The 10,193-nt window shown below is 48.2% G+C and overlaps 1 protein-coding gene across 1 annotated transcript; it reads right to left on the reverse strand.

The window, feature by feature from the left end:
- Nucleotides 1–76: 76 nt before the first annotated feature.
- On the reverse strand, nucleotides 77–8,891 carry LOC116406863 (phospholipase A and acyltransferase 4-like). The gene is made up of 4 exons (XM_031891846.1): nucleotides 8,871–8,891; nucleotides 5,978–6,031; nucleotides 2,516–2,606; nucleotides 77–393 (listed from the first exon to the last, which is right to left on the reverse strand). The coding sequence occupies exons 1-4, from the start codon at nucleotides 8,889–8,891 to the stop codon at nucleotides 77–79; spliced, it is 483 nt and encodes a 160-aa protein (XP_031747706.1).
- Between the last annotated feature and the right edge of the window lie 1,302 nt (nucleotides 8,892–10,193).

The raw sequence follows: 10,193 nt of genomic DNA on the forward strand, positions 1-10,193 counted from the left end.
TCTAGTGGTGGATTTGTCCATTGGGTGCCCAGAGGCCCCTCCCCCTGTCAGCCGCCCCCCATCCATTTGTGCCCCCCTAGGCACATGAATAGCTGCCCTGGTTTCTGATAAAGTGCTGTGTGATATATTGGAGAAACTTCTTCCACTTCTGTGATAATGAGACCGATCCTTGTACCTGGGAAGCCAAGTCCCTGCCGTATCTCACGCGCGTAGCAAAGCGCTCACAGTGGGACAGCTGAAGATTAGAAGCCATTTTCTTGCCGACTTGTTCTTTGGCCGATGCGACGATGTCCTCTTTCCCCTTGGGTGGGTGATCTTTATCCAAGGAGTTATTCACCCGCCATTGGTCTCTTCCAACCAACGTATCCAGATCTTCCTCTTCAACGATCCCTTCTGAGGGAAGAATAAAGATCCGGTCAGTCATTGGATAAATATTCCTCATTTCTCAGCATTTGGGGCTTTTAGTTTATTGTCGCAACTACTCTACTATAGTTTGGGCTTTAGAGCTGGAAATACTAAATAAAATGGCGGCCGGCTGGGACTGTAGATTCCAAGACAAAAGGGGGAAAAAATGAAATCATTTATACAGTGTAAGTAAAGTTTATTTTGCTCAACTAATGTGATGGAAAAGGATTTGGAATTATTACTTAGGGCAGGGTGGGCAAACTTTTTGGCTCAGGGGCCACATTGACTTACAGACGGGCTGGGCCGGCGTTACGCCCAGGGCTGCCATCAGAAATCACAGGGCCTCTCAGCTCCCCCCCCCGCATCCCACCCAGCATCCTCCAACTTCACTCCCCAGCATCCTGCAGCTCCCCACCCCAGCATCCTCCAGCTCCATTCCCCAGCATCCTCCAGCTCCCCCCCAGCATCCTCCAGCTCCCTCCCATCATCCTTCAGCTCCCCCCCAGCATCCTTCAGCTCCCCCCCAGCATCCTCCAGCTCCATTCCCCAGCATCCTTCAGCTTCCCCCCAGCATCCTCCAGCTCTCTCCCAGCATCCTTCAGCTCCCCCCCAGCATCCTTCAGCTCCCCCCCAGCATCCTCCAGCTCCATTCCCCAGCATCCTTCATCTTCCCCCCCCAGCATCCTCCAGCTCTCTCCCAGCATCCTTCAGCTCCCCCCCAGCATTCTTCAGCTCCCCCCCCAGCATCCTTCAGCTCCCCCCAGCATCCTTCAGCTCCCCCCAGTATCCTCCAGCTCCCTCCCAGCATCCTCCAGCTCTCTCCCAGCATCCTTCAGCTCTCTCCCAGCATCCTCCAGCTCCCTCCCAGCATCCTCCAGCTCTCTCCCAGCATCCTCCAGCTCTCTCCCAGCATCCTTCAGCTCCCCCCAGCATCCTTCAGTTCCCCCCCAGCATCCTTCAGCTCCCCCCCAGCATCCTTCAGCTCCCCCCCCAGCATCCTCCAGCTCCCTCCCAGCATCCTCCAGCTCTCTCCCAGCATCCTCCAGCTCTCTCCCAGCATCCTTCAGCTCCCCCCAGCATCCTTCAGTTCCCCCCCAGCATCCTTCAGCTCCCCCCCAGCATCCTTCAGCTCCCCCCCCAGCATCCTCCAGCTCCCTCCCAGCATCCTCCAGCTCCATTCCCCAACCCCCCCCCAGCGTCCTTCCCAGCATCCTTCATCTCCCCCACCACCATGGCTCCCCGCTGCATCCTTTTATATGGTTGCTCCCCGTGCGTGCTGACGTCATGCGCACACTCTGGGTGCAACCAATCAGGGCCCGCCATTCTTTAAAAAGGGCCCAGAGTCGGAGGGCTGGATGTGGCCCACGAGCCGTAGTTTGCCCACCCTATAATGTGTGTTTTTTATTAGCACAAGTCTGCTGCGTATATTGACACAACTAACGGTGGGAGCATTAGAATGACAACCACTAGCGATGGCCAAAAAATTCGGCAGGCATGGATTTGCGGCAAATTTCCGAATTTCCATATGGCCATATGAATTGTAACCTCAGTTAACTTCTGGTATGTTATAGAACAGGGGTCCCCCAAACTACGGCCCGCAGGCTGGATACGGCCCCCCAAGGTCATTTACCCGCCCGTCCTCACCCCTGCCTACTACCTGTCTGCCTCAGTGTGGTCCTTGGGCCCAGGGCATCATGTCACTGAGGATCAGGCTGAGGCAGACAGGTAGTAGCCAGGGGTGAGGCCGTGCCAAGCCACAAACTATAGTCCAGCCCCCAACAGCCTGAGGGACCGTGAATTGGCCCCCTGTTTAAAAAGTTTGAGGACCCCTGTATAGATATTAGTCTTTATTTTTTTTAACAGTTTTTTAATTATTTCCCTTTCCCATTTTGCCTTTCCAGCTTTCAGATGGGGGTCACTTGCCAAAAAACGGTCCCTCTGTGACACTATCAGCGGGATTATGACGCTGAAGTGGGGTTATTGCACCATTAGATGCAATTGGATTGGATTTGTTAGTGTTATAAACTGGAGGGAACGTTTGGAATATATATATATATGAATTTCCGAGAGTGACAGTTTGGGGCTGAAAGGTGAATATGAGTGTACTTACTGGTGCAGTGCACAGCCTTGCCTCCTCCTACATACACTGCCCACTCACTGAACCCATCACGTTCAATCTCAATCAGGTCTCCAGGTTTGGGCTGTCAAAAACAATTTTGCTTTTTATCAGACTTTTTTTATACTCTAAAGAATTCACTTTTCCAATTTATATATTTACCCCCTACATGAAACACTCAGCCTTAATGGCCATGAAAGCCCTACATTCTCCTACCATGCATATAAGTTGGGCACATCTCCCCCACCCAAAACGTAACATATTGCATATGTCTAATCCCCTCTTTTTGCCAGCACCATCATATTTTTCCAAAAAGCAGCTTTCACCCAGCTGCCATTTTCCCTCTCAGTCATCTTCAGTGACATTTACATCTGCAAACAGCACACGTGCGTTGTAAAGTTCAAGCAATGAAGGATGCAGGCTTACACAGGCAGAACTCACTAGGAATTCACAAAAAAGAAAAGCAGGCAGGCACTCCGGTTTCCACAGGATGTCAAAAAAGTCAAAAAGTAGCTTGTAGTGAATAAAAAGTTTTACAGTTTATTTAATCCATACATAAAACAAAAGAAGCCTTACGCGTTTTGTACCTGGGGGTACTTAATCATAGGCTCATGATTAAGCCCATGCCTATGATTAAGTACCCCCAGGTCTGGGGCATGAGCACCTGGGTCTACCTTTATCAGGGGTAAGATTATATGACTTGCTATTACTGTGATAATCTTGTGTGGTACCTATCAGAATTTACTAGTCCTACTTGTATTGTAACGGTTGAGCTAAGCTCAGGACATGAGGTTAGGATAAAAAAGTATGTTTCTCCAGCAGAAGGCACAGCTAGAGCAGAGTTTCTATGGAAACCAGCAGTGCCATCTCTTCATTGGCTGCTAGACTGGAGGGCGTGTTTAGTTGAGGAGAACTGAGCATGCCCAGTAGCCAAGAGCCAAAGTAAATTCCTGAGGGAGGGGGCTTCTCACTGAGAGGGTCTTCCGGGGAGGTTTACTATTGGCTTAAAGTTTTGTATTGCGGTGCCGAAACCCTTCCTCTTGTGAATGGCTGGTCTAGCGGGTCCTTTTGGGTCAGGCAAGGGTGCCCTTTGAGCTGCTATACGTCTTTGCCATAGATCTGCTAATTAGGTGGCTTGATGGTGACGCTTTGGCAGGGGCAACCTGGCACCTGAGGGTCACTGTGCCCAGTGGGGGAGGTAGATTCTATGGGACCGATCATGCAGGACTATTCGAAGGTCTCAGGGTCACTGATTAACAGGAACAAATGTGAATCTTTCTGGATGGGGAAGGGAGATCCTGCCTTTGATCTTCTGGATGTCTTCCCTGTGGCCCAATCCTAAAATCAAATCCTTGGAACTGAAGGTGGCGACTGCATCTGGGTTGGTCAACTGATGGAAAGGGTTAAAGTATAACCTAAAACAGAGGGTTGATTTGATCAAGACCTGTCTGGTGCCACTTTTTCTTGCCTTTTGCCTCAGTCTTTCTATGGCAGGATTTGGGGTCTGTTCTTCCTGCTCTTGTGGGGAAACTTGAACCTCACCAAAAGGAATGTCACCTACCAGCAAAGGAAGGAGGGGGGACTTAACATGCTAAACCCTGGCGTGTTCTTTGGGAACAACTTTATTAAGTACAACCTCCTTCTGGAGAAGCCTCCTTTGTGGGCAGATATCTTCTGGAGAAGCCTCCTTTGTGGGCAGATATCTTCTGGAGAAGCCTCCTATGTGGGCAGATATCTTCTGGAGAAGCCTCCTATGTGGGCAGATATCTTCTGGAGAAGCCTCCTATGTGGGCAGATATCTTCTGGAGAAGCCTCCTTTGTGGGCAGATATCTTCTGGAGAAGCCTCCTTTGTGGGCAGATATCTTCTGCAGAAGCCTCCTTTGTGGGCAGATATCTTCTGGAGAAGCCTCCTTTGTGGGCAGATATCTTCTGGAGAAGCCTCCTATGTGGGCAGATATCTTCTGGAGAAGCCTCCTTTGTGGGCAGATATCTTCTGAAGAAGCCTTCTTTGTGGGCAGATATCTTCTGAAGAAGCCTCCTTTGTGGACAGATATCTTCTGGAGACGCCTCCTTTGTGGGCAGATATCTTCTGGAGAAGCCTCCTTTGTGGACAGATATCTTCTGGAGACGCCTCCTTTGTGGGCAGATATCTTCTGGAGAAGCCTCCTTTGTGGGCAGATATCTTCTGAAGAAGCCTCCTTTGTGGGCAGATACCTTCTGGAAAAGCCTCCTTTGTGAGCAGATATCTTCTGGAGAAGCCTCCTTTGTGGGCAGATATCTTCTGGAGAAGCCTCCTATGTGGGCAGATATCTTCTGGAGAAGCCTCCTTTGTGGGCAGATATCTTCTGGAGAAGCCTCCTTTGTGGGCAGATATCTTCTGGAGAAGCCTCCTTTGTGGGCAGATATCTTCTGGAGAAGCCTCCTTTGTGGGCAGATATCTTCTGGAGAAGCCTCCTTTGTGGGCAGATATCTTCAGAATATGGGTCTCTCCTTGTCTTGGGGAATGGATGAATGGCCTGAAAGTCATGCAACCATGGTGCATTACTGGGGGTGAAATCAAGTGCTCTCCTAGGAAGGAGATCGACTTTCATGGACCCTGAGAGATTGCCCAGATGATGTGTTGAGAGGAGGGCTCTCTTTAGTCAATTCCCCCAGGGTTCCCCCTAAGTTTAGGGATATGATTTGGCGCTCCTTCCATGGGAAGCTATATGTTATTGGAAACGTGAAGCTTAAGTGCATCGATGACCGTAACTGTCCACGCGTGGAATGTTCTGGGAAGGTGTAGACCACGCACCACTTCCTGCTTCAGTGTCCCTTTAACATTGACATCTACAAATAAAATGCCTTGGACATTCCATGCCCCTGTGGTTTAAATTACCAGGAGGCGCCATACGGGGCATTCAGGCATCACCAGGGTTTGATTTGAGCACACTTTTTCTAAACTTTTATGCTTGGAATTCACGGTATCTAGGCGCAAAGTTCTACCTTGTTCGCTCTTCTCTTTTGAGAGGCAGAGGATGGATGTGACAAGGTGGGTGTCTTTATGGCACAGGGTTCAGTCTCAGCCTAATGTAAACCCATTACTTACCTGGCCCTTTCTGATTGGACTCTGGTGCAGGGCTGGTCTATTATATTTCCTTTAGATTTTATTTTTTAATTTCCAGAGTTGGGTGAAGAGCCCAACGGGGCTCCCGCCCCAGGGGCCCTGCAGGTGCCCGCACCGCCCCCACACAGGCCCCCCTAACCTCCCTCGCAGGGCCCCCACCCGACGTCCTCCCCAGAGCACATAAATTTAACGTGTCATGGGAGGAACAGTCGGGCAGGGGGAGCGCCGGCAAGGGGCGGGTCTGGGCCGCCGGGGCCCACTAAATCTCCCCCCTTGGCATTTCTTTCACATAATATTTTGCCCAAATTGTGCCGCCTACACAAAGGCACCAGAAAGGAACATCACTTACCTTTTTCTGATCATTTTTCTTCATATAAACATACCAAGCCAAAGCTGCAGCTCCCTATTAGAGAAAAATAAATCAGTAAATGTGGAAAAGAAGCAAACGTAACGGGATTATACGCACATAGGGAATTGTGTTTGCCCTGTTTTGACCTAAGATTCTAAGGAGCACAGACTTGGTATCCCATATATTATACCCTAAGTTGGTCATGTAATAACAAGTGCAAAGTCTGATACTGGCCTAGCAACCCATAGCAACCAATCAGCAGCTAGCATTCACTTGTCAACCGTTTGAAAGCTGCTGGGTAACTATGCACTTCAAATAAAATACCCCATATTTCACCAAATATCATATTGACCCATTCCATTCAAGATAATGTACCGTACTTTCTCTATTTTATTACTGCCCCCCCTTATATATTTATATATAGTGACCCCCCCCCCTTAACTGCCCCTTCCCCAGTGTAACCAATCCCAACTGGGCCAGCCTTTCCCCATAACTGAGCCCATTCCCTTTATCAGCTTAGTCGCTCTTCCCTGTACTTTCTCTATTTCATTACTGCCCCCCCTTATATATTTATATATAGTGACCCCCCCTTAACTGCCCCCCCCCCCAGTGTAACCAATCCCAACTGGGCCAGCCTTTCCCCATAACTGAGCCCATTCCCTTTATCAGCTTAGTCGCTCTTCCCTGTACTTTCTCTATTTCATTACTGCCCCCCCTTTTATATTTATATATAGTGACCCCCCTTAACTGCCCCCCCCCCAGTGTAACCAATCCCAACTGGGCCAGCCTTTCCCCATAACTGAGCCCATTCCCTTTATCAGCTTAGTCGCTCTTCCCTGTACTTTCTCTATTTCATTACTGCCCCCCCTTTTATATGTATATATAGTGACCCCCCCTTAACTGCCCCCCCCCCTAGTGTAACCAATCCCAACTGGGCCAGCCTTTCCCCATAACTGAGCCCATTCCCTTTATCAGCTTAGTCGCTCTTCCCTGTACTTTCTCTATTTCATTACTGCCCCCCCTTATATATTTATATATAGTGACCCCCCCCTTAACTGCCCCCCCCCCCCCCAGTGTAACCAATCCCAACTGGGCCAGCCTTTCCCCATAACTGAGCCCATTCCCTTTATCAGCTTAGTCGCTCTTCCCTGTACTTTCTCTATTTCATTACTGCCCCCCCTTTTATATTTATATATAGTGACCCCCCCCCCTTAACTGCCCCCCCCCCCAGTGTAACCAATCCCAACTGGGCCAGCCTTTCCCCATAACTGAGCCCATTCCCTTTATCAGCTTAGTCGCTCTTCCCTGTACTTTCTCTATTTCATTACTGCCCCCCCCTTATATATTTATATATAGTGACCCCCCCTTAACTGCCCCTTCCCCAGTGTAACCAATCCCAACTGGGCCAGCCTTTCCCCATAACTGAGCCCATTCCCTTTATCAGCTTAGTCGCTCTTCTCTGTACTTTCTCTATTCATTACTGCCCCCCCTTATATATTTATATATAGTGACCCCCCCTTAACTGCCCCCCCCCCAGTGTAACCAATCCCAACTGGGCCAGCCTTTCCCCATAAATGAGCCCATTCCCTTTATCAGCTTAGTCGCTCTTCCCTGTACTTTCTCTAATTCATTACTGCCCCCCCTTATATATTTATATATAGTGACCCCCCCCCTTAACTGCCCCTTCCCCAGTGTAACCAATCCCAACTGGGCCAGCCTTTCCCCATAACTGAGCCCATTCCCTTTATCAGCTTAGTCGCTCTTCCCTGTACTTTCTCTATTTCATTACTGCCCCCCCCTTATATATTTATATATAGTGACCCCCCCCCCTTAACTGCCCCCCCCCCAGTGTAACCAATCCCAACTGGGCCAGCCTTTCCCCATAACTGAGCCCATTCCCTTTATCAGCTTAGTCGCTCTTCCCTGTACTTTCTCTATTTCATTACTGCCCCCCCTTATATATTTATATATAGTGACCCCCCCTTAACTGCCCCTTCCCCAGTGTAACCAATCCCAACTGGGCCAGCCTTTCCCCATAACTGAGCCCATTCCCTTTATCAGCTTAGTCGCTCTTCCCTGTACTTTCTCTATTTCATTACTGCCCCCCCTTATATATTTATATATAGTGACCCCCCCTTAACTGCCCCTTCCCCCCAGTGTAACCAATCCCAACTGGGCCAGCCTTTCCCCATAACTGAGCCCATTCCCTTTATCAGCTTAGTCGCTCTTCCCTGTACTTTCTCTATTTCATTACTGCCCCCCCTTATATATTTATATATAGTGACCCCCCCCCTTAACTGCCCCCCCCCCCAGTGTAACCAATCCCAACTGGGCCAGCCTTTCCCCATAACTGAGCCCATTCCATTTATCAGCTTAGTCGCTCTTCCCTGTACTTTCTCTATTTCATTACTGCCCCCCCTTATATATTTATATATAGTGACCCCCCCCTAACTGCCCCTTCCCCAGTGTAACCAATCCCAACTGGGCCAGCCTTTCCCCATAACTGAGCCCATTCCCTTTATCAGCTTAGTCGCTCTTCCCTGTACTTTCTCTATTTCATTACTGCCCCCCCTTATATATTTATATATAGTGACCCCCCCCTTAACTGCCCCTTCCCCAGTGTAACCAATCCCAACTGGGCCAGCCTTTCCCCATAACTGAGCCCATTCCCTTTATCAGCTTAGTCGCTCTTCCCTGTACTTTCTCTATTTCATTACTGCCCCCCCTTATATATTTATATATAGTGACCCCCCCTTAACTGCCCCTTCCCCAGTGTAACCAATCCCAACTGGGCCAGCCTTTCCCCATAACTGAGCCCATTCCATTTATCAGCTTAATTGCTGTGTATACATGTTAATAAGGATAACTTATATTATCTTAAATATGTTCTTACCTGGGATTGAGAAGCTGCCATTTTTCAGTGTATTCTGATCTCAACTATATCTAAATATGAAAAAAGAAAATATTACTGCTGAAAACCTTGGTCTATTCAGCACTTATGCTAGTTCTTTGCTCTCCAAATAGCAAATTATTCTCTGGTACCTGACCGTAGATGCTTAGTGTGTAGTGCAGATCACCAAGGGGTGCAAGGGCTAACAAGCCCAGGGAATGCTGCACAAAAAATCCAATGGGAGGAGCAAAGTGCAATGGGAGGAGCAAAGTGCAATGGGAGGAGCAAAGTGCAATGGGAGGAGCAAAGTGCAGCGGGAGGAGTCACAGTTGAGCCCTGTCCATAGGGCAGGTGGTAAAGGCAGGGCCCATCTCAATGACAGGTAGGGGGGCAGGAAGGAGTATCTACAGGTATGTAGATATGGAATCTAGAAAGCTTGCTATATGATATTTATATATTGTATATTTACCCATTTCTAAGAATGATATTTATTGTCATATTGCTTTTATTGTAGCAATTATGTGGGTTTAATTTATTGCCATAAATTATTGCTTAAACCTTTGGGCATGAAAAGATTGGAACACAACTTTGTTCCGACCCTAAAGAAAGACAGGCAGAATGGGGAACAGTTAATAAATAGTAAATGCTCTGTGCCGAAGTAAAAGGGACAGGGCCCACCCAAAACAAGGCCCAGCAGACATTTTGCCCATCTTCCTGCCCACCCAAATAGTGTGTGCGTGTCTAAATCTCACTTAATCCCAGTCTGAGCGCCACCATATTTATTCTCTTAGGGAAAGGGAGGTTTTATTGAACCATAGTAGATGAAAAAAGACATCCATCCATCACGTTCAACCATAATGCCTATATATAACCTGCCTAACTGCCAGCTGATCCAGAGGAAGGCAAAAACCCCATCTGAAGCCTCTCTAATTTGCCACAGAGGGGAAAAAATTCCTTCCTGACTCCAAGATGGCAATTGGATTGTTTTCATTCCTATTTGCTTTCCTACATCTGGGTGGGGCCACATAGGGTAGTCATTAATGCATTATTATATCTTAATATTATATCTATTATACATTTAGCCATGACCATGACGGCATTTAACATTTTGTCAAATAATCATAATCAATACAGATCTCACATTAAAGGAACAGTAACACCAAAAAATGAAAGTGTATAAAAGTAATTACAATATAATGTACTGTTGCCCTGCATTGCTACAACTGGTGTGTTTGCCTCAGAAAGACTACTATAATTTATATAAATACCCCGCTGTGTAGCCCCGGGGGCAGCCATTCCTGCACCGGTACAGCTGGGGTGTTTGCT

The sequence above is a fragment of the Xenopus tropicalis genome, chromosome 8, assembly GCF_000004195.4.
Source record: "Xenopus tropicalis strain Nigerian chromosome 8, UCB_Xtro_10.0, whole genome shotgun sequence".
NCBI lineage: Eukaryota > Metazoa > Chordata > Amphibia > Anura > Pipidae > Xenopus > Xenopus tropicalis.